General features: G+C 32.3%; 2 protein-coding genes across 7 annotated transcripts in view; both read right to left on the bottom strand.

The window, feature by feature from the left end:
* Nucleotides 1-7,465, bottom strand: part of LOC107014614 (ATP-dependent 6-phosphofructokinase 4, chloroplastic) — a 13,283-nt gene extending 5,818 nt beyond the window's left edge. For 4 of the 5 annotated variants that reach the window (XM_015214593.2, XM_015214594.2, XM_015214598.2 and 1 more), the window contains exons 1-10: nucleotides 7,042-7,465; nucleotides 6,460-6,506; nucleotides 6,306-6,345; nucleotides 6,154-6,216; nucleotides 5,942-6,079; nucleotides 4,283-4,441; nucleotides 4,106-4,159; nucleotides 3,938-4,006; nucleotides 2,590-2,719; nucleotides 2,432-2,472 (exon numbers count right to left, since the gene is read on the bottom strand). In XM_015214593.2, the coding sequence (XP_015070079.1) occupies nucleotides 2,432-2,472; nucleotides 2,590-2,719; nucleotides 3,938-4,006; nucleotides 4,106-4,159; nucleotides 4,283-4,441; nucleotides 5,942-6,079; nucleotides 6,154-6,216; nucleotides 6,306-6,345; nucleotides 6,460-6,506; nucleotides 7,042-7,326 (1,026 nt within the window). In that variant the 5' untranslated portion in view covers nucleotides 7,327-7,465. The remainder of the gene's footprint in view (nucleotides 1-2,431; nucleotides 2,473-2,589; nucleotides 2,720-3,937; nucleotides 4,007-4,105; nucleotides 4,160-4,282; nucleotides 4,442-5,941; nucleotides 6,080-6,153; nucleotides 6,217-6,305; nucleotides 6,346-6,459; nucleotides 6,507-7,041) is intronic. The other variant, XM_015214596.2, reaches the window with a different exon arrangement.
* Nucleotides 7,466-11,957: 4,492 nt separating this feature from the next.
* On the bottom strand, nucleotides 11,958-19,385 carry LOC107012109 (putative lipase YOR059C). Of its 2 annotated transcripts, XM_015211846.2 has the most exons (11): nucleotides 19,132-19,385; nucleotides 18,373-18,440; nucleotides 17,778-17,848; nucleotides 17,419-17,661; nucleotides 15,746-15,906; nucleotides 15,571-15,626; nucleotides 15,423-15,475; nucleotides 15,231-15,351; nucleotides 14,595-14,692; nucleotides 12,222-12,349; nucleotides 11,958-12,113 (listed from the first exon to the last, which is right to left on the bottom strand). In XM_015211846.2, the coding sequence occupies exons 1-10, from the start codon at nucleotides 19,269-19,271 to the stop codon at nucleotides 12,278-12,280; spliced, it is 1,083 nt and encodes a 360-aa protein (XP_015067332.1). In that variant the 5' UTR covers nucleotides 19,272-19,385; the 3' UTR covers nucleotides 11,958-12,113; nucleotides 12,222-12,277. The 2 variants fall into 2 exon arrangements, with proteins under 2 accessions (XP_015067332.1, XP_027771609.1); XM_027915808.1 differs by lacking the exons at nucleotides 11,958-12,113; nucleotides 12,222-12,349 and adding an exon at nucleotides 12,566-13,773.
* Nucleotides 19,386-24,114: the final 4,729 nt, after the last annotated feature.

The following is a 24,114-nucleotide window of genomic DNA, read 5'->3' as shown; positions in this document are numbered from 1 at the left end:
CCCCCCCCCCCCTCTTCCTCGAATAGAAATAGACAAATGGTTTTGTAATAAAGTCGCAGGAATGACTTCTCTATTCTATTTGATTATCATGATGTTAAGAATGTCAGATATCAGGAAATTGTAAATATGGCTAGAAAATCGTACCTTGTGAACGTTGCAAAGGTTTAGAATCCCTGCAATTGTGTAATTAGGCATAGGAATTACTATCTTTTTCCATTTCTTGGATTACTTTTAAACGCTATTTGAACTCCGACATGCTTCAGGAAATAACCAAGCAATAAATTTAATCTCTTATCTCTTCTTTCTCTACATAGTATCAGGACGAGGGTAGCAAGTGCTTCTCTTAATTTTTTTTCTTTTTAGTTATTTATCATTTTATTTCAATAACTGTAGTGTCCACACCAACTTGTGTGCATCTCGACTAATTCCATGAGATACATGTTATCTTCACCAGCACAAGTACGGGATAACTCGATCCACCAAGCCTTAGACAAAAGGGAAGAAATCACCTAGTGTTTCACCTACACTAAAATTTGAACGTACAACCTAATGGTTCTCAATCAACTTCATCCTGGATGCTTTTAGTTCTTTAATTTTTTTTTACAAACCGAAAATTTAGGGAATGCAACCCTAAGGCTGAATACTGAGCAATGGTTTTGGTTACATGTGAGTTTGTATAGCTGAAGTAGGTTGATAAGGCACGCATCTTCCATACTTATTCAAGGAGGAAGAAACGAAGAAAGATAAGAGAAGATACTGATTTGTATCTTCTCAAATTCCTGGAGATTTCACCCATGGAGCAATGAGCAGTTTCTTACCGTTAGTAGGAGTTACTTAGCAGTTTCTTATTGTTACTAGAAGTTATTTATCCTTATCCTAAATAGTTATAAAGTAGTTATCAGTTATCTATTATATATTAGGAGAACTAGTAAATAAGTGGACATATGGTAATTTATCTCTTATATGCAGAAAAGGTTGTTCTCTAAGAGATAAGGTTGTTCTAAGAGATACAAGATATTTGTCTCTCTTTGTATTTTCTATTGTTTTTTGAGATACGAGATACTTGTGTCTCTTTTTGTATTTTTTGTTGTTTTTATTCAGTATAAAGCCTCGGTTTCTATCATTGGTTCAGAGCAGTAAGATCTGCCATGGTTAACACACGAAATTGGGAGCCATTGACGATGTGGCTGCATTAAAAGCACAAAACATGCAAAATCAGCATGGAAAATCAAAAAGTTTTTCTGGAAGAGGGTAAAGTTGATAGCACTTGGAGGCATCAAGAAACTTATCGACGTTCGCACACAGAGATGGAATTCCTAAGTATGAAGGAGGAGATCCTCGAGGTTGGATTTTGAAAGAAGAGAAGTATTTTCAAAATTATAAAACACCTAACGATTGCAAGGTTGATGTGGCTTCAATGTATTTGGAAGGAGATTAATTGCATCTTTTTGCTTTGATCAACATTGAAAGAACAATTTATTACTGGGATGAGTTGGTAAGTTATGCAGGAAAATTACGGACCCCCTGAGTTTCAAAATCCAGATGAACATTTTTGTAGTATCCAACAGACTGGATCAGTTTTCGAGTATAGGCAAGAATTTGCAAAAAGGGCAACCCGTGTGCAAACTTGGCCAGAACTTTGTTATGCTTGGAGTTTTCCTTAGCGGACTCAAAGAAGACCTTCGTGTGGATGTTAGGATTCAAAATCCTTGATCCGTGTATATGGTGATTAGTTTGGCCTTAGAATATGTAGGAAAACAAGGACTAAATTAGTCCAGTAAGGTGCCTGCTTGGCCTTATGTATCAAGACCTTCATCAATTGGGACTTCCTCTCCAACAGCTCGAGAATCCTTTAATTTTCAATCATCCCGCCAACCAGTTACATGCCCTTTTCTCACAGTTGCATGTTGTGATTCACTTGATATCCGCTAATCACTCTCAATTGATTGCTCTGGCATGAGAAAAGTAGGTGTTGAGTTACAAGTTGTGAGATTTGAGACCCTTCACTCTTGAAAGTCAAATAAAGGCAGTTGAACCCAACTTTTTTTGTACTTCATCGAGCTGGACTGTCGTTAGAGTAAACTGGATGTTCTATTTGATCTTTTAACCCACAAAAGCTTGAGAAAGAGAATCCCTCTCAAGAGACACTAGTGGTGTTGATTGTCTCATTTCCTCACCCTAGTCTTAATGAAATAATCCTATCACCAATATCTCTTTACTTCTAAAACTTTATTACTTGAAGTCCTGGTTGTGCAATGATCAACTCCATCTAAATTATCTAAACCACAATACCCCAATTTGGGACCTACGCCGTCAATCTTTCTGGCATTTCCCCAGTCCAATTAGTCTTTTGAGACGCGCAATATCAGATATCATATGCCTATTGAATTTGGAAATTTAGAATATTAAAACTCCATTGCCAAGGTCTTACCACATCGCGGTTACCTAAAGTTGCAAGCATTGCAATGAATCCTGCAGAACCAAAAGAGAAAATGTTTAACAGAGATGTTTCATAGATGCATAAAAATCCAAGATGACAAGAAATGAGGGTACAAGGAACATCGCCTATTAATCAATCAAGCTACTTACCACTGTATCTTCCCATAAGCTTTACTATACCAACTCCATTCTGCACGCTTTCTGCCTCTACATGGGCAGCATTAATGGCCCTCTGAGCTTCCTCCACGGCAGTATCAAAGCCAAAAGATTTGTCTATCACCTACATGACATTGTAAGAATAAAAAATTGGACACAACCTGCTGACATGCATACGAGAAGATTTATATGAGAGGTCAATGTGGAAAGTCCGATGATTTGATATGTTTAAGAGTGTCATATAGGTTCTTTCATGTGTTGAAGCGTTTTTAAAAAAGCCCCAGCTAGGACAAATTAAAAAATGCATAAAGTGAAAGCACATAAAGTAACTATCTCTTCATGCAGGCGCTGAGACTACCATCTATTTGAAGGGGAAAATTAGTAGGAAACACTTCAGGGATCTTTCAGATAGATTCCTCCAAACATAATCTCAGCAACATAAAAATAATACCACATGTGAAGTCTGAAATTGGCTTGTGCTGTGGGGTAAGAGAAAATGTAAATTAGCCGTGCTTAGTAACTTCTTATTTTCAAATGTTTCATTCACACAATCTCTTAAGCAGTTACACTTTTCTTTGAATTTTTTTCCACAGAATGCACATCTGCTAATTCACCGATCAGGAAAAGAGAAAGTGGATATCTTAAGCACATCATACAAGACTTTGTAGGTTTTCTAGTTCTCATATTAAACGAAGGAGAAATCTAGCAGAGGTAGCTGGCAAAAATCATGTGTAAGGCAGCTGACGAAAATCATGTGTACGTCTCTTTTCATGCCATTTTTATGTTTTTTCCAAACATTGTTCAGGAAATTGTTTAAAACATGAGTATCAATGTAGTACTTGTCTCCTATTTATGCTCCTAGGTCACATATATAAACTTCCATGTGAGAGAATTTTAGAAAATTGCACTCATTATAAAGGAATATTTTAGAAGAATGCAAAACAAATTTTACTGGAAATTCTCTTTAGATATATCAACTTGCTTCTAATATTTATCACCCAACAAATCTTCTTTGATTGGATTGGCTCTTGGACAAACAAAGAGGTAAAACAAAAAGGGAAATACAAAAGAACTGTTGATGTATCAATCTAAATTCTGAATGACTAAGTCATTCCATGTTGAACAGAAACTAAGCTCCAGTTCACATATGGTACAAGTATTTGAGCAGAACTTTTGTTTCCTTCTGTTTTTCCCTGTTTCCTCAATGTATGGCATAAATCATAATGACAAACTTATAAGACAAAACAGATCACCCTGAGGCAACAAGCAGCACAACTTAAGTGTTCAACAGCAAACACAAATAGTAGAAGATAAACATCACACTTTAGTTGGCATTACTTACCGCGATATCATTATCAATTGTCTTGGGAATCCCAGCAACAGCTACCTTAATACCACGTTTTTCAACTTCCTAGGCAAACATATAGATGCAGTCTTAGAGATTTTAAAGAATAATAGTTTCAATAGTTAGAAATTAATTGAGGAAAAGAAAATAGCATAGTATAAACACCTTGTAGATTGCAGCAGCCCCTTTTTGAGTTCCATCCCCTCCAATTATGTATACCTAGAACTCAAAAATGAAGAAAGCAACTAAACACTGTCAGGTTGTACTAAACTTCCAGGTTAGACATCACAGATGGGTACAACACACCAGTCTTTTTTCTTTTTGGAGGACAAGTAACAATACCTGATTTATTCCACGGTCTTGAATGTTGTCAACAATCTTTTTAGTATCATGACCTCCTCTAGATGTTTGAAGAAAGGTTCCACCACGTTTATGAATATCATTAACGACTTTTGTTGTCAAGTTCAGGGTATTTTTTGAGTAAAACCCACTGTAACCTCCCTGGAAATATAGAAACAGTATTAAAGCCTCTAGGCACAGAAACTACGACAAACATGTCGAGATACAAGATATTGACGGTAGGATCTCTCATAGTCTGCTCCAACAGAGACAGACAAATAAATAAGATTAATAAAGCTCACATCAAAACATCATAATTTTTCTAAGATTTCAAAATACCAAATGAAAATTTAGTATTTCGTCATCATCACCAAACCACAAGAAATTGCACCAGCAACGAAAATCAAAGAGCCAAAATGCATTCATACCAAAGTTAGAGAACCTACCAAAATACATGATTTCTTTTATTTACAAAAGACACCCAATCTACTATACAACAAGGAACTTCATGGATGCATCAAGAGAAAACAAGGGATAGAAGAGTATTCTTCAATTTAACATAATCCATCGATACCCCTACGCCCACAAAAGCACTCTTATTTCTTTCCCTGCAAATAACCCACAAAAGTGCTAGTGGCGCAACATTTCAGCCATGTGCCTTGTCCTCCTCCTCCCGGCTCCCACAATTCCAACAGCATATTAACTCCTTAATGGTGCTTGGCCTTACATGATAAACCAAACAAATTAAGTATATTCCACCATGACCTCAAGGCAAACCGACAATGTAGAAGGAGATGATCGACAGTTACCCGCCTCCATACACTTGAAGCACCAACTAACACACATGACCAGCCACTTCCTGAGATTCTCTGTTTTCAGAATCACCTCTCTAGTTGCTAACCACATGAAAAAACGAACCTTTCTCGGCACCTTTGGGATCTAAATTGAGCTATATGAGAATGCAACCTCCTCCCTACTCAAATGCTTTTCATAGAATGACTTAAGAGAGAAAGCTCTATTATTCCCCAACACTCACCTTCAGGCTCCAAACATAATGACTATCTGGTGACATACATTATTTGTGAAGCAACTCTAGTAACATTGAATTAGTCATTTCTAATTGGTATACTTACTAAGGTTAGAGTCATAGTGATCATCCTATTCGACAATTTCAACCATTTCCAAGCACCTCATATCTTCTTTGGGGTATTTGAATATCGGACCATGTTTGCATATGTACTTGTATGGATGTATTGCAAAGACAAAAATCCTTCATTGATTAGCACATAATCTGCCCAGGGTAAATTGTAAATTGGATAGGCGTATGTTTGGTAAAAAAGTGGTACTTCATTGATCAATGGAGGCAAAGTTTAACACACACACACACACCCCCAAACAAAAAAAAGAGTGGTATTTGATTCACAAACATTAACTAAACTTTGGTACTATTCGTGTAAAACTGACAGCCAGCAGCCAATATGAGTTCGCTGTTCCCTAACCACTAGAAATCAGAGAAGAATCAATTTAATTCAATGAACAGTTTCAAAGAGAACAATAATATTATGCAATCTTTATCTTTGTTTTTTATCGTTTTTCTTGGAAATGAATGACCAAATTTATACATTGATGAAAACACAAGAATAGTGTTCCCATTATACTAACCTGAATGCCAAGTACATCATCAACTCCATACATATTCTTTAAGCCGCATACAATTTCACGAATCACTGTATTGATTCCTGGGCATAAACCACCACATGTCACAATACAAGCACGGACTTCTTCCGGTGTAAAGAAAACCTAAAACCAAAAGAGTCTTTAGAATGAAATTATTTTAGGACAACAGTATTATAGGTTAGCATTCAAAGTGAGACCTTTTCTCGAGGTCCTGCACGCCGAAAATGTATACCCCTGGGGCTGTCCTTCTGAACGATGATCTAAAACCAAGCATGCATACCAGCAATTAAACAAAAGAAGGCATAATAGGCATAAAGGGAACAGATGAACAGATAAAAGGGCCACATACTTCCTTTGCCACCATATCTTCTGGACTAACAAAAGTTTTCCTGTGTCAAGACAAACCATCAGGAACTTTAAGCAGCAATACTCTCACAAGATAAGGCACAGACAGAACACTGTAGATTTTCTAAGTTCTACAAAAATAAAGCACTCTTACTTACTTGACAACAGCATAAGCTTGGCTCTTTTTCAATGGATTAGTATATGACTGCAATAAAAATGCCGGATTAGCAATAACCAAGAGATTTTATTAATCCTAATTATTTGGTAACTCAGCCAAACACCCAACCTTACAATTTTCAAATAACCTCTACAAGCATAATAGTTCTCAAAAGTTCAGGTAGACACTAGAAGAGCTGGCAACAATTAAACCATGGATAGAAAGACGGATAATTTTACATAGTGACATGCACACACTAGATAGTTGAGATAGGTCTACTACCAAAAACATCACAACTGAAAAATAATCTTATACCATCACAACAAGTATTAATTATCCTTCTTTTAACATCTGGCACTAAGCCAGAAACACCATTAGCAGCAATAGATTTCCAGGGGAAACATTAATCTTATAGTACTACATATTCAAAATAACACGCTTGAAAGTAAAAAAATCAAATTGAAGGATATTACAGAAAAAAATCCATCCAAATACAACTCGGTAGATCGGGAAACAGGCGTTTCGAGTAGGTAGCAATATCAAAGTAGTACAAATTATATTTTTATAGGATTTCGGAAATTACCGGTAAATCGGGAAGAAAATGGGTCAAGTGAGGAACATCCTCTACAATAAAATCGTCATCGCCATGTTTATCACCACTAGCATTGCTTTCGGTAGCGGTTTGAGCGTTGAGTCTAACTAAAGGAGGTCGGCGCCAAATCAACGGTCTACATATAGAAATTGATTTTGATGCCAATTTTTTGATGGAAAAAGTATGAAAGGGTCCAAGGGTTGAGCGATTATGGCGAGGAAGGAAATCATTTTGAGGAAAACGAAGTGAAGAAGAGTTGGATAAGGAGAGCTCCATAGCGGAAGGTGAATGAGGAAGAGAGAGGGAATTGAAGCAACCAACAGTGCAGTGAAATGTGGGAACTGGCGTGATCAGGTTGACTTGAAAAAACTAACTCTGTATTGCATTTATTTGACTTACCATTTTTATTTCTCAACCTTAATAACAATAATGGCATAAACTTTATCCCAAAATATATATGACATAATTTTCTTTCTTTCTTCCTGGTGTACAGCAAATCTTTAAGGGCCCATTAGGTCATGAATTTTTTTTGGGAAAATTATATATAACAGCAAATTAATATCTTAAAATAAATAGAGTAGTTAGGATTTTATTTAATTGTGCTCCATAGCAAACGTTTGCAAAAAATTGTCAGGCGCCTCTCTCCCAAATATCTCGTTCGCCACTCTTCTCCAATCTCTCGCTCGCTTCCTCACTTTTTATACAAATATAAGTGTATAAAAATTGTTTCTAATTGTATAAAGCAGAGAAAATTATATAAATACATATATTTTTGTTTCTCTCTCTCCCCTTTTCCAGATCTCGCTCGCCACTCTCCCAAATCTCGCTCTCCACCCTCGCCTTTCTCACTCATACAAACAGAAGCGAAATGTATAAATTGTGTTTCTGTTTGTATAAAGCGTGAGAAAATTGTATATACACATGCAAGTACATATATTTTCGTCCTATACACTTATAATTATACAATAAAAATACTCCCCTGCCCAGTTTCTTTTGTCTTTCTCTCTTTCTCATTTTATACAATTTTCAAATTGTATCTAATTTCTCTCTTTCTCGTTTTATACAATTCGATTCAATTGTATATTCCTTGTCAAGTCTCTTCTGTCTTTCTCATTTTATACAAATTAAAATTGTATATAATCGTTCTATACACTTATAATAATACAATTCGTTTTTATACAGTTCTCTGCCCAAGTGTCTCTCTCTTTCTTGTTTTATACACTTCGTTTTATACAATTTGCTTCAATTGTATATGTATAGCTAATTATACAGTTTCTATGTTTGCTATGGAGCGCAATTATGCAAACTTTGGTATAGCATACAGATATGAATTTTTTATTTGCTATATGTGAAAGTTGCCTTTTTAAAATAATATTTGGGAGAAATTTAACAAATAGTGTTTATCCATACAATTTGTTATTATTTGGCAAATGTTTTTGAGAAATATCCCACATTTTCAAATATTGATTTTTTCTAGTATTTGGGTCAAATATCATTATTTGGATTCTTTAAAAAATTGAAATGTTACACCAAATTTTTATCTTTTACAAAAACATCCTCTATAAAATAGTTGTTTGTGTTGTATTACATAATTTTTTACGTGAATACGAAAATAGTGATGAAATATGAAAGTGATGATATGGTTGTCGATGAAAATTATGAACAACCGGCTCAGGGTAACAAATTCATGTTCTTTGTCTACTTCACGATGTATAAAATGATGCTTGTTGCACTCACTGCAAACTACCGCATTGCTCTAATGTCATAGACACTACTGTTATTTGTTACAACGAAGAATCAATTGACTTGTAATACAAACTTATGGTTTGTTTTAATAGGTTTTCAAACTTATGGGTACAGATCATATTTTTCTAAAAAAGTGAAATATATTTTTCAAATAATATGGTCAAACACATGGTCAAACTTTCATCCAAATAATATTTGCAAGAATATTTGGAAATCTATGGTCAAACGCTAGCTAAGTGTATATAATATGAATCATTATGCCTCTAGTTATAGTGTAACGTAGATGTGTACAAAAAATTAGTCATAAACATAACATTAACATAAATATAATAGAGGAGGTTATGGAAGCGAAAGATTATTCTTATAATTGTTATAAAGTTAGAGGTTATGATCATAATAATTAAAAAAAGTAATGGACATAATGGGTGAGAATAACTTTTTTGATTTAGTGAATATCCACACTATAATATTTTATAACAAAAAACAAATAATGACATAACTTGTGTAATAAAATATACCCCCTCCTTTCTACCGCTTTAGATTTTGCATGCCAAAATAATATTAATATACGTATTTTACGATAATATTTATATAATCAATATATAGCTAATAGTCAAAATATAATAGAGAGATATGATTTTATTTTTATATATCAAAAGTGATAAATAAAACATTGAATAGGTAAAAATAATCCTGAGTGAGAACATTTTCTTGCACAAGTTATGTTATTACGTACTTTTTCTATTTTATATTAATCGAATTTTTGAAATAGTTTTTATAATTTAAATTAACTTAATTGTTTAATTTTTCAAGATTACTTTTAGAATTTTCTTTCGATTTATCCTTCATTAGTCAGTACTGAAATTAGTTATTAATTAATATTTAGTTATTCAATCATAAATTTGACAATAATTAATAAGAGTAAGAATGGAAAGTGATGTCTAATCTATGTCTTAAATTTCTTTTCTTAAAGGGTGTGAAAAATCTCAACAATTCAATTAACATAAAATAGAGGGAGTAATTATTAGTGTTGATAGAAGGGTATTAGGTAGTTAAAAATTGCTTTATTACTAGTTTATTCATGTATTTGACTTGGGAGCAACATTGTGTCGGTAGTAGTATTAGCCTATTCATGGGTTTGATTTTTGATATCTAATACATTTTGTTTAAGTGGTAGTACGTTGTTATTGTTACGATTTATTGCGAATATGTTTTGCACTACTTTGTTACTAGTTGTCATGTTTCTCTACTGTCGTTTTTAAATAGTTCTTTTGATTTGCTTGAGTCGATGGTTTAAAAACAACCTCTTTACCTCAAAAAAGTAATAGCAAAGCTTGTGTACATTACCACGCCATTTGTGAAATTTCATTGATATAGATTACTATTTTTGTTCTATTCAGGTCAACCACATTACACCAGTTCTCCAATTTTACTTGACTTTTCCTTAGGGCATATCCAACCCTACACTCTATTTTACTCTCCAATATAGAGTTTTTTTATTTTTTCAGACAACTAACTCTAACCCGATTCTATATTTTACTCTCTAAAAAAGAATTTTTTTTTCTCTCTTTGATATTATATTATTATTTCTATTTCATTCTTATTTTCTTCTTTCATATAAATCATTTATTTCTTTTTCCCGATGATTACTTTATATAATTCTCATGTGATAAAAAAATTATTTTTTTTATTAATATAAATTATATTTTATTCTAAATTTTTAAATATCATAAATTGCACGAAAAAATTATATAACATATAAATTAATGAAAAAATTCAAATAAAAGTAAAATATGATTACATAAACATTACATAAACACTCAATTTTTGAAATTATTACGCGGCTCCATAAATGCTCTATTGATGCATTGTGGAGTTCAAAATGAGCATTTATGTCTAGCTAAAAATTGTTATAATCAGAGATTTTCATCTACCACCATTTTTGTCGTTACAGTTGGAGCCTCTACGACATCCTGAATTGGTGCATTAAGATCACGTCCCATTATCACGTCATGTAGTACAATACATATAGTAATTGTATCATGTAGCACTTCCTTTCTTCAAAAACGTGACGGTCTTGCAATAATCGCAAAACTCCGAATGCACGTTCTACATCTTTTCGACATCATTCTTGTTTCAACGCGAATTAGTTATTATGTTATGTATTTTATCTTGTATTTAAATTATTATGTTATGTATTGTATTGTTATTTGTATTTAAATTAATTTTTTCATCTTACCATTTTAATTTTGTATATTCTTTATAAGGAAAATTAATAATAAAATAAAATTTTACTATTGGTGAAAATTATTAAAAATATATAAATTGAAATTAAAGTAGTATATATTAAATAATATATTTTTCAAAATAGTATATTACATTTACAAAAAATCATGAATATCATATATATGAAATTATATGTAAAATAATATGTTAATTGAAAAGTAATAAAAATAATAATAAGCTGTTGGAAAAGTGAAATAGAGAGTGAGAACAACTATTCACCTCTCTATAACTGGAGTATAGAGAGTAATAACATTCTCTATTTTACTCTCTAAATATAGAGAATGGTGAGTAAAATAGAAATGAGTTGGAGATAATCTTAAAATATCCATTTTAGAAAATCAAAGAATTGTATTTATACTATCCTGTGCTCACTCTTTTCACTTTTATTTATTCAAAAAATAAATTTTACTCATCACTTTTTAACATATCAAAAAGATTATTATTTATTTTTAACATTAATTTCTTATTTTCCAAATTATTCTCAAGATCTAAGACCAAAAGCGGGTCTGGTATAATATAATACCGAATTACCATACCATATCATAAATTTATATTGTGGTTTTGGTGTACCAAATACATGTATGTCCATTGTTTGTATAGTAAAAAACGATTCTATGTATGAAGTTATTTAACTCTGCACGAAAGACTAAAATTGTCAGGTTCTTGAAGAGAAGAGTGAGAAAGGTTATGGGATCAAAAGTCATTACATTTACGAATTAGTCTTTGAAACTGCTTAGTACCTTTCTCTTCTATATAATTTAGTATTTTCTACTCTCGTGTAAAAGAACCCCCTTCGGTTACACCTTTTTTCAATTTAATATGATAAATCCTACTTCGGATTTTGGAGCATGATATGATATCCAACGACCTCCACAGAAAAGTAAGAACTTCTTCTTACATGGAAAAATAATGTTCTATCATTGAGAATGAAACAGGTTTAAGGTTACATTAGGACATGAATTGAGTTAACAGAACTGCTTACTATAAATTTCATGAATGTCGTAATCACAAGACACTAGTACAATTTCAACCTGCAACCAAGTAAATCAAAACAAATCACACAAACTATACCAGAGCTCCTAAGCACAACATCTAAAACTTTTGAAAGAAACAAGTCTGTAGACGCAAGCTAAGGTTACCTTGTATATTCAGCAGTCTCCATCACGATCCAATGTGCTTCAGATTTGTTCGACTACTATAGAAGAAAATTATCTATTATATGTTGGACAACATCAGCACCTTCTGCATGCATGTAGTGGTCCTTCACCTATAAGCAAGCAACACCATGAGCATTATACGCACTGTTGATCTTAAACCCTTAAAGCAATGCAACAAGCATGAAGGACTAGAAAGCCTTGTAATACAAGTACAATATGTCTCTTAATATGTCTGACATCAATATTGGCAACATCAAGGATCTCAATTTTGAAGCAGGCACATAAAATCTGACTAACATATATACATTTTCAAGTCTGAAGCTCTATTTCAAACATTAGAGGCATAGAATATAAAACTCCAAAAAACTGTACTAGGAATTTTAAAATGTCGAGCAATACAACAGATCCAATGCTCACTTTTTTTCCCCAGCACAATATCATCCACCAAATGACCCTTTTTTCGTCCTTATGATTTGACCTTTGTATACTCTGATCATCATTCAGTTACAGGATTTTTTAAGTAAATGACACAGTCAACCCCCGATAAGCAACACTGATGACCTAAGATCACTCTTACTTAGGAACACCAGATTCAGTCCACCAAGAACCTCTTTGTTCCAAACTGAGACACCAACTAATACTATATTAGCATACTGGTTTTAAACTTCCAAAAAAATGAACCATGGGTTAGCTTGCAGAAGAATATTCATTACCATGTCACAAGGGTGTAAAAATTTTACACAAGCTCTTCCCACGATGACCACTCACCAGGTCAATAAATTACCAATACAAACCAAATCACACGGCAATCTGTGCACAAGTGCCCTTTATGATGTATAGTACCTAATAGGCATAAACATAGCTCACTTATGAAGATCTAGGCATGAAATTTCATCAGTTTGTTCCAACCACCATCACTCTCCAAGCCTATAAAGTCCCCTATCAGTTAAAGAGCTAACTTGCCAAAGTACAAACATATTTACTCAGAAATTTGTGCACATGTGCCATTGATGTTATGTAGTCCCAAAAATATGTAGAATTGGCCAAAAACTAAAGATCAACACATTTTCAGGTTATACAACTCAACTCTGATCATCACATACACGACAGCTCTCATCAAAAACATTATGTGGTGGACAAAAGTACTTCCTAGTTCCTACCAAGATAAGAACAAATAACACTTTTATATGGGTTGGAAAACTTTGCAACATTTTGGAAGTAACCTGATATTTACAATCCTTTCAAGCAAACGAGGCACTATGTTGCGGGCTCCTTACCCTTCGGGTGGCCCAGTGGTTTGGGATTAGTACTTCCATGTTGGAGGTCTCAAGTTCGAAACCCCTGCCAGCGAAAGAGCAAGGGGTTCACCTTCTGGGTCGAGCTCGTCGCACCAAGCTTGCCTAAAGTGGATTACCTCTTCTGTGTGGTTTGCGAGCTATTGCACGGGAGGAGTTTTTTACCCTGTGCGCACCCAAAGGGTAGCGACTGCGGATTTCCCTTGCTCCTTGTGTGTTTGGTTTTGTATATGTGATCACTGGAAGAGTGGAAAGATCCACCTTATTTGAGTTTGCACATAAGGACAAAAGCAACAATGGTACTTTATCCAACCTCAAAAATAGTGCACAAAAAGGCATTATTCAAGCACGTGATAGACAATCTAATCCAAGTAACTCCATTTTTTGAGCAACACATACACGCCCTGCGCTCAAACCTGTATTTTTTTTCCTTATAAAATCTATTTTATTTATTTTTTTCTTTTTTAAAAATAAATAAATTTATAAGCATCTCAGAGAATAAAAGATGGAAGAACAAGAGGAAGAATGCCTGTTTCAAGTGTAAATTTATGGGTAAGCATATGCAGTATCTCACAAATAAATCTAAAGAATATGCCTAGTCTACGCAGGACGACTAGTGCTATCAATACTTAACAAGTAACACCCAGGAAAAAATAGGAGTTGCTGTCAGATTGTTGTTTGATAAACTGAGCACATGATTCAGATTCATCAACATTAAATTAAATGCAACTGACTGTGATTCCAGGAGAACAAAAAACAACAACTATGCTTCAGTCCCAAACGAAGTTGTGGTCGGCTATATGAACCCTCACTTCTTCATTTAAGCTCATTTATTATCCCCATCATAGGAAATAAAATAAAAGCCAAAATAACTAAAATATATAAGTACTTAATAATAATAACAATGATAGACATTCTCTAACTTGTCCAAACCAAAACAAAATATATTTTAAAAAAGGCTTTGTGCATTGATGAAATTGACTGTGTTAAGGCAGAGAGAGATACGAACAGAGAGAGAGAGAGAGAGAGATAATGCTAGAGAGTACAGAAAGAGGGAGACCTGAATAACACTATGTGCAGCAAATCTGTTCCTGCTGCTGTGAAAGCTGACATCTATTTTCTCCCAGGATACCCGAGATAAACCAGTCACCAATTCCTCTGCATAAATGGTCAAAGCATTAGCACAATAATATTTTATTATAGGTCAACTGGTCAAATCAGTTTTAGTTCTACAATATTAGGAAGCCAAGACAAAACAACCTTTCTTCCACTTCCTTCTTCGAGATACGTATTGTATCAATATATTATCAACAGGCACTAAACTCTCACCAAAAGCTCTAAGTTTCAGTAGTATTAAAAAGAAATACAGTTGCAAACGAACAAGCACATCAACAACAGAGACCTAGTAAGCACTTGGAACTTGATTTCTGAAAAATATCGGAGGGTCAAAGACTACTCTGATTTCCAGACAAAATTGCATAGTCCTTTAGGAACAGCGGATTTTTGTTTGTATTGGTGTTAAGCCTTAGATAACAGAAAGAGCAATCACACACAAATTTGAGAACATATAGCATCATGAAAAGCTCAGTGGAGCAGCATTAAAAAATGTATTTGAGATGCAGCTCAGGAAGGGGGGGGGGGGCAAGGGATGATTTCACTAGAAGTGAATTTCTCTCATAAGAAGAGAGTTACTAACCTTCTAGCTTGTCAAATTGATCACCTTCCTTCAAAACAGACTCACTCTGCTCACCATCACACGCCTTGCAATGCTCTTGATACACAATGTGAGGATACTTCTTACTTAAGGAGTCCTCCCACTGCAAACACAAATTGTTATGATATAATGTAGCACATACGATTTGATTGTATCCACAAGAAAATTATGTACCTTAGGCAGTTCATTATTACGTCTAATTGACGATGTTCCCCAACCTACAATATCTAAATAAAGCTTGTTAAGGAAAAATAGCCTTTGATCTTTTAGAAGTTCTGATAACAGAGACCGATTGTCTGATTCAACAGTACAAACAGGATACGATCATAACCAACATTTGAGTATGCGACCCTTCGCTTGAATGAACTTAATGCAGACCTGTATGTGAGAGTTTTGCAACAAATTAGCATTGACAAACTGTACTTTTTACTGCAGATCCTCATAAAAGGTAGGATCATGTTCTCCAATGCATGCAGTAAGTAAATCTTATAACATACATAAAGCGTAATTCACCATCATCTTCCACCATCCGTCTTAGTAATGGAGGCTTTCCTTCATCTTCGTTAAGGAAAAGGTGTCGGCCTGTTTTCTTGAATATCCAATGAACACAAAGCCCAGCAGCTTTCTCAAAGGCAGTTACACCAAAAAGAAATGGCACCTGACAATTAGCTCAAAAATTAAATATTGCAAAAAACAACAACGACAAAGCAGATATCGTAGAGAGAAAAAGCAAAGCAGATCTTGTAAGATCAGGAGATAGAAAACTCACAATCTTAATAATGCAAAAATAGACTTCAAAAATAGAAGAATACTTGCTCATTCCTTAAGACCTAGACAACAGAAGAAGCATGGAAAAAGTTTTGCTTCTTGATACTTCTGTCAGATAACTGAGCTATTCTCCTTTTCACAGTTCACAACATTAATAGGGGATCAATATCTATTATTACTAGACAGGATCCCTCAAGAATACTGACTATCAGCTAGGCAAGTAGATGATATAGTATGATACTATGATCCAAAATCATAACTAACTTGATAGTTCTAGAAGCCACTGTAGCACGCAGAAGAATGTAGTTTACAAGAAGTGCCGAGGTAAATCAAAGAGGTATTTTTCTTTTACATTTCAGGAACTTTGAGGTCTTCTTATCAAAAGAAGGATCAGAATCACACACAGGAAAACCCTGAAACAACTTCAAGGTTACTGAACAGTCAAAGCTACTACCATTAGATCTAAGGGGTTGTTAGCTAGATGGATCAGGATAAGATAAGTTAAATATCATCCCGTGTTGGTAGATTCCCTTGGACAACTAATCAAGATGGAGGGACAGAAACTGTCTGGAAATGAGGAATACTTCCTGTTATTTTCTGGTTCTTGCGGCTGTAAAACTTTGTATCTTGAAGTAAGCTTTTCCAGGTCCTTCCTGCTGTAGAATAATTTTCCCAAAAATTAGATGCATCTTTCCTTTGTTTTTCCCCTTGATGCAGTGCATTCCTTGCTTCTCTATTTTACTTACCATCTCAGTGAATTTATTGATTTTTCTTTTCAAGTTTTTTGCTGATTTTGTCTCCACAGTTGCTACTTTACCAACTAAGGATGGAGATGATAGTCGAAGATGAGGAACCCATCAATTAAAGAGTTGGTGATAATATGTTCTTTTCATAATAATTTTGAGATTCATGGAAAAACTTAAACTTATATTCGATTCATACAGAAAAAAAGGTTCTCTATTGATTCAAACATTGTACCTATGGGACTTAAGGAATGATATGCTCTTTCTTTTTTGGGAGAGTATGCTAATATGATCTTAATGAGGTGGGTGGCTTTGCATCTGACATTCGTTGGGCTTCTCTCTTCGGGAGCTTGTGCACCCGTTCGCGAGTAAGCTTCTCCTGGGCGAGACAAGCTACTTTTAGCTGTGTGCTTTATCGTAATTCCATGATATTGAAGCTCTAAGTCACCCATAATAACTAACTAAATTCATTGTCAACTGTCTCAAAACACCAAGAGACAAAGCCCTCTCATCCAAGAGTAAGCTTCACCAGCTTAAGAAGACATAAGGCAAAGACATAAATGCATAAATTAACCTTTCTTCCTCAGCAAGACATGATGGGGCTACTTTCTATCAAACAACAAAATACTCGTAAAATTGGTGACCAAATAAATTCATACCTGCTTGTTACCCCTGGAACCCAGATGAGGTGAGGCAACAGTGATGAAATTTATTGGTGCCAGGCCGGCTATTGTCCCCTTTGACCCTTCTTCACTGGTATCATCCGAGAATTTCTGCCCATTCTCCGTTCGTGGAGGTCTATATAATTTCCCAATTGCATATCTTGCCACTACTCCTCCAACCGAATGTGCAACAAAAGAAATTTTCTTCAAACCTGGCCTTCTTTTGACCACATCAAGAACCTAACAGCCATATCATTACCATAAGATATGATATACACATCATGTTTTGGAGAAAATATTAGGAAAAAGGAATGAGAAAAAACAAAAGAAAATCAAATCACATAGAAGCAATCAACCTCCTCAGCTAATCGCTCTCCCATTACATCCACACCATCCAACGATAGTTTAGCCATATTACGTTCACTGCCTGCCAAGAAATTTATGTTCATCGTTCATCAAAGAAGAAAATAATGTCCATCAAGAACATGCAAAATATGCTAGTGCTCGGCCATTATGAAGAAGGTAAAAACAGAGACATTGATACATATAATAATAAGTTCCACATGAGCAGGGAGGTAAGAAAATCTCTTTTTACAGAATAAGTTCTCTACCTATTCAATACAAGAAAGCTCAAATTAGAAAAGGGAGGACCAATGAAGTTGGGAATCACAATCAGAGCAGACTTGAATGGAATAGGAGATTACACAGCATAAGAGGCAGATGTGGGAGGCAAGAAAAAAGACTTGGTGACTGCCCACAGGAACAGAAGATAAAGTAAGGGAAACCAACTTACTTTGTCAATCAGCATACCAAGCAAAAACAAAAGAAAAGTTTTGATTTAGAGCAATAGCTACCAAATATAAAAAAGGTAAGGATTAAAGGGTAGAATTACATGACATACAGAAACAAAGTGATGAAACACCACAGAAATGGCACTCAATATATACTCACAATGAACAAAAACTTTGTCGGGAAGATTCCGAACAAACTGCTCCGCACCAAACTTCCAGTCCGAAGCACTGTTGTAGTACAAAAACAGTAAACCCAGCAATAAATATAAATTTTTAAAACCAACGCCAGAAAAGCACCAACTTTTTTGTAAGAGTTCATCATTACTCCAGAAAAAACTTTTCTGTTGGTGGTTGTTTAACGTCAAACTGAATTAATAGACAGGAAACAGGATTGGCTAGTCAGCATTTTAGAGTGTGTTTGGGCTTTGATATGACGGAAAATGTATGAAGTCAATTTGTGGTGTTTGGTCAGCAGGAGCATTTTCCATCAAAAGGAGAAAAATATCTTCCCTCAGTTATGAGCGAAATCATTTTCCTTCACAAGTATCTCATAAATCTCTCCAACTAACAATTAACTATTATTATCAATCCTCAAGACTACAATTTTTTCAATCAAAACCTCAACGCAAAACACTATCCAATTCGTTGACAATATTATTAAACTTCAAATCATTTTTCTCATTGCCAGGGAAAGGAAATTCTTGTGATCTGGCAATCAATTGCTCACAATAAGTCCCATAAAATGAAGCAATTTGGAACAGCTCCAAAATTTAGGACATTAAATTACAAATAGATAAGGAAATCTATAGCTTCACATGCTAATTGAAAGAGAAAAACATAAATCAACTTGAATCTTCATCAAACATGACAAATGCCTAAAAACTTAATTTAACGCGCATTTCACTAATCATAAAATTACCTTCCGAGAATACCGTGTACCATCATAACAAGATGATCGGCGGTAGAAACATCAGATTGTTTAGAACTATACACGTCTTCACCGCCGTTGAAAGTTTCCGACGAAGAAACTCCTCCGTTGTGTAGTTTTCCGTTCTCCATTATTGTAGCATTTGATACAGAGTTGAATTGATCAGAAATTTTGATAGAAGTAATTAAAAAGTGAGTACAGTTTAGGTCAGGTATTTAAAGATGTGTAGAGAGAGAAATGCTTGTAACGAAAGAGACTGAAGGAGAAAGGAAGCTACTTTATAAAGAGATAAAAAGTGATTTGCGCAAAAAAAAAAAAATTGTTGTTCAAGTTAAGAAATCTTTAAAGCTTAAATAAGGCATTATAATAAATTTAAGAAGACGACAGAGGTAAATAACACAAGTTTAAACTAATATTTAACGAGCAATCAATTGTTAATACTGGTTAATAACACCATGTAAGTTTTGAACCGACTAATTATTAGCTAATTTTTTATTTAGGGAATCGAATCAAAATCTATAAAATATACCTAAAAGAAATTATTTATATATATATAATGTAACTTTTTTGTGAAAAGATTCCAGTGACTTAATGGTATAAATATCATTTGATTCATATTCTTTTTATTAAAAGATCATTAGTAGAAATAACCTTAAATTCAGTGTAAAATTATTAGTTTTTGATTAAATTATTGATAATTTTAAAAATATATATTTAATTGGTTAAATATATAAATGATTATTTAATCTTGTAATATGAGTGAGATATATCTCTAAATTTTGGTCAAATTTAGATGAGTTTTCAACAGTTTTTTGATTTTTTATTAAAAGTTTCATGTTCTTACTATGGGCACGTTTGGCCATAGATTTTCTAAATAATATTTGGGGGAAATTTGACAAATAGTGTTTGTCCATACGATTTGTCATTATTTGAGAAATATTTCAAATCTTAAATATTAGTTTTTTCTAGTATTTGGGTCAAATCGTATTTTTTGGATCTTTTGAAGATTAAATTCTACATCAAACTCTTATCTTTTATAAAAACATCTTATATAGTAATTGTTTGCGTTGTATTGCATAATTTTTACGTGAACGACAAAGTAGTTATGAAATGTTTAGTGAATATGAAAGTAATGACATGATTGTTGATGTAAATGATGAACAATCGACTCAAGATAACAAAATCATGTGTTTTGTCTACTTCACGATGTTGAAAGAATGCTTGTTGCACTCACTCCAAGCTACAACATTGCTCTAGTGTCATGGACAATACTTGTTATTTGTTGCAACAAAAATCCAATTGACTTGTAATATAAACTTATAACTAGTTTTGATAGTTTTTAAAACTTATGGATATAAATCATATTTTTCTAAAAATGAAATATATTTCTGAAGTACTATGATCAAATTTCACCCAAACAATATTTATCAAGAATATTTGAAAATCTATGATCAAACGCTAGCTATATGGTTTAAGACTACTTATTTTGTCATGTAACATATTATTAGTGGCTTAACTAGTAAGTAGAATAATAATTTTTAGACGATCTAATTCAGAAGTAAACTAATAATTTACGTTAAATTGATATTTTTTTAAAGAAATTAATAATGATGACAATGAATATTTGATATATTTCCATTTATGATTCATTATTTAGGTATAACTTATAAGCAATGTAATGTAATCCTGCTTATTTACGGTTCGTTCATACCGCCGACGAATCAGTTTTTTTATTTTTGTTTTTTTTTTCAGTTTAGGTTTGCGGCTTTGGTGTTGTGGTGGGATCCACGCGGCCTCAACCGAATCAAAAATAAAAATATTTTACTTTTACTTTTATTTTATTAGTTTTAAAATTCTAAATTAAATAAAAACAAATCAAGTAATAGTCATTTGATTTTATTCAAAAACCGACATAAAAGAATTATTTCATCATTTCATTATTTTACAATTAATAAATATGAATTATACGAATTTTTATATTACATTCCAATATTGTTTTTTGAAGTTCTGTATATTTGAATTGCACAACTGATAATTATAAAAATTCTTTCATTTCAAATTTTTAAAATTAATAAAATAATATTATACAGAAACAAAATGATTAACTCTTCAAAAATAATTAAGAGGATAAATCATTGAAAAGTATGACAGATATCTTTGAAAATAAAACTAAAAATCAATAATGTATTACACCATATCATATGAGTGTTTGATAATTAAACTTTTAAAATGTTGGTGTCGACATGTTTTTAAGAAATTAGCTTTAATAGTACCATCATGCATGTGACATAAAGTAGATTAAAATCAAACTAATGATTAAAAAAAGGAAAAATTATATATAATAGTAAATTAATAACCTAAAATAAATGGAGTAGCTAGGATTTGATTTAATTGTGCTCCATAGCAAACGTTAGCTAAAGTTTGTCAGGCGTCTCTCTCCCAAAAATCTCGCTCGCCACTCTCCATTCTCGCTCGCCTCTCTCGCTTTATACACAGAAGTGTATAAATTCTGTTTCTGTTTCGTATAAAGCGAGAGAAAATTGTATATACAAATGCAAAAATATATATCTTCGTATTATACACTTAATTATACAATTTACAAACATTTTACTTCAAATATTGCAGAGAAAAAGGCCAACGAATTATACAATTGCAGTGAAATACAATTTTCTCTAGCTTTATACAACAAAAGTGTATACATTGTGTTTCTGTTTTTGTATAAAGCGAGAGAAAAACATATATCTTCTTGCTATATACTTATAATTATGCAATATACATACATTTTAATTCGATTCAACTGTATGCAAAACAAATTTTATAAAAATATTGCAGCGAAATAGGCAGCAAATTATACAATTGTGCATTATACAATCGCAGTGAAATAGGATAACGAATTATACAATTGCAGCGAATTATACAATTTAGGTCAGCGAATTATACAATTGTATATGTATAGTGAATTATACAGTTTTATGTTTGCTATGGAGCGCAGTTATGCAAACTTTGCTATAGCATACAAATATGAATTTTTTGTTTGCTATATGTGAAAGTTGCCCTTAAAAAAATATGAAATGTATATAATTTGATTGGATTTTCCTTTTTGATTCTTTGGTAAAACAAAGTTCAAATTAAATATTGTCCTTTTTATTATTTGCTTTTGGTTTATAGAAAGTGTAGATATTTAGGATTTTAAAAGCACGAGTAAGTTTTACAGTATATAAATTAACAATGAAACATGACTACAATTCATTCAAGATTATTTTTGTGAAAACTTATCATTTCCTACTCAAATAATAGTTTTCTTTATTTATTTTCTTCTAAAGAATATTGAAACTAAACTTAACATCCAGAACATTTATAAAAAAGAAAAGGAAATAACAAATTTTTAGAAAAAGAGATAAAATCAGATAAAAATTATTGTACGTTATCTCTTTTTTTTTAAAAAAAAATCATTCCTCTACGTTAAAAATTACTTAAAAAGGCATTTTTTAAAAAAAAATCAGAAAAATGCTTTTGAAAAAAATCAATTTATGTTTGACCAATGTTTATAAAAAAATGCACTTTTCAGAGTCAAATTATGAAAAGGGACAAGTATCAATGCATTCTAATATTAAGATCTAAAATTATAATATTAAGATTATTTTATAGAAATAAAGTATTTTCATCGTCAATAAATTTTTATTTTTATAAAATTAAAATGTATATATATATATGTTTAAATTTCAATCAATACTATACATAGTTGAATAAAAAAATATTATATATATATATATATATACATACACGCTTTTTTAAGAAGCAAAATTTTAACTTCTTCTCCACAAAAGGAAAAAAAGATTGTTCTTCCATTGAAAATTATTTTAGTTATCAAACACTTATGTTTTTTTATAATAAATATCTTTTTTCTTTGAAATAAATACTTTTGGCCTCCTAGCAACCATGTCAAACAGATTCAAATAACATCGATATTCATCATTTCCAGAGACCTAAACTAGTTTGCAAGTTAATTATAAACTCAAGCATATTATTTTATAATATATACATAATTTTCTTTAAAAATTATATACTCATTGATATAGGTACATGCAAAGCGTGTATTCTAGAACTTATTGAAATATATGATCACCTCTTTTAAAAAAAAATTAAAGTTATTTATTTAATTATATTATCAATAATAAATAAGAAAGTAATATTTTATGATGAAATGTAAAAAATACATGTTACTGTTAATTTAAAAGAATTGGATTTTATAATTTAGGTCTTATTTATTTTAAATTATTAAAAATAGTATTATAGAGTACTGATTGTATTAGGGAAAAATATCTGAATCTATAGCCGACCATATATCATTTTCAAGATTTATTTCATTGCTGGAAAATTTTTATCAAAAAAAGAGTGCATTTAGACGTCACATCAAAAGCTGAACTAAACAACCAAAGTAGATTCTTTTAAAAATTGGCAAAAATGACACCACAAAATTCAATTTTAAAAACATAAACTACTCCTTCAAATAAACATTCATATTATATTTTTTTTCTCAATTTTCAATAAATCAAACAAATAAAATTTATTTAATATTTTGCAGGGACAAAAAAAATAAAAGGATAAAATATTCAAAAAAGCATATATTATAGGTGTGTTTGGTACGAAAGAAAATCAAAAAATGTTTTTCATTTCTCATGTTTGGTTGGGATAAAAATTTGAAAAATATTTTTCAAATCAACTCATTTTCCTCAAAATTAAGGAAAATGACTTTCCTTCAAATATTAAGGAAAATATTTTTCGAAATTCTCATGCAACTTTAAATTACAATTTTTTAAAAAAAAGATATTTTCGATTTTCAAATTTTTATTTTTTCACCCCACCCTCAATCAGACCCCATCCCCGCTCAAAAAAAATTATGTTTATTTTTTTTAAAAAATATTTTAAATGTCAATTTTTTATATTTTCACCTCACCTCCCCCACCCACCCAC

The sequence above is a fragment of the Solanum pennellii genome, chromosome 3 (genome assembly GCF_001406875.1).
Source record: "Solanum pennellii chromosome 3, SPENNV200".
NCBI lineage: Eukaryota > Viridiplantae > Streptophyta > Magnoliopsida > Solanales > Solanaceae > Solanum > Solanum pennellii.
This window is presented reverse-complemented; position numbering and strand designations above follow the sequence as displayed.

Excerpts from the sequence above, each read along its gene's own strand:
- LOC107012109 (XM_015211846.2), bottom strand. The coding sequence starts at position 19,271 with ATGGAGAACGGAAAACTACACAACGGAGGAGTTTCTTCGTCGGAAACT. Across the intron at positions 17,849-18,372 it reads CGACAAAGTTTTTGTTCATT|GCAGTGAACGTAATATGGCT; the intron begins GTGAGTATATAT and ends ATTTCTTGGCAG. Across the intron at positions 15,352-15,422 it reads GTAATAATGAACTGCCTAAG|TGGGAGGACTCCTTAAGTAA; the intron begins GTACATAATTTT and ends TTGTGTTTGCAG.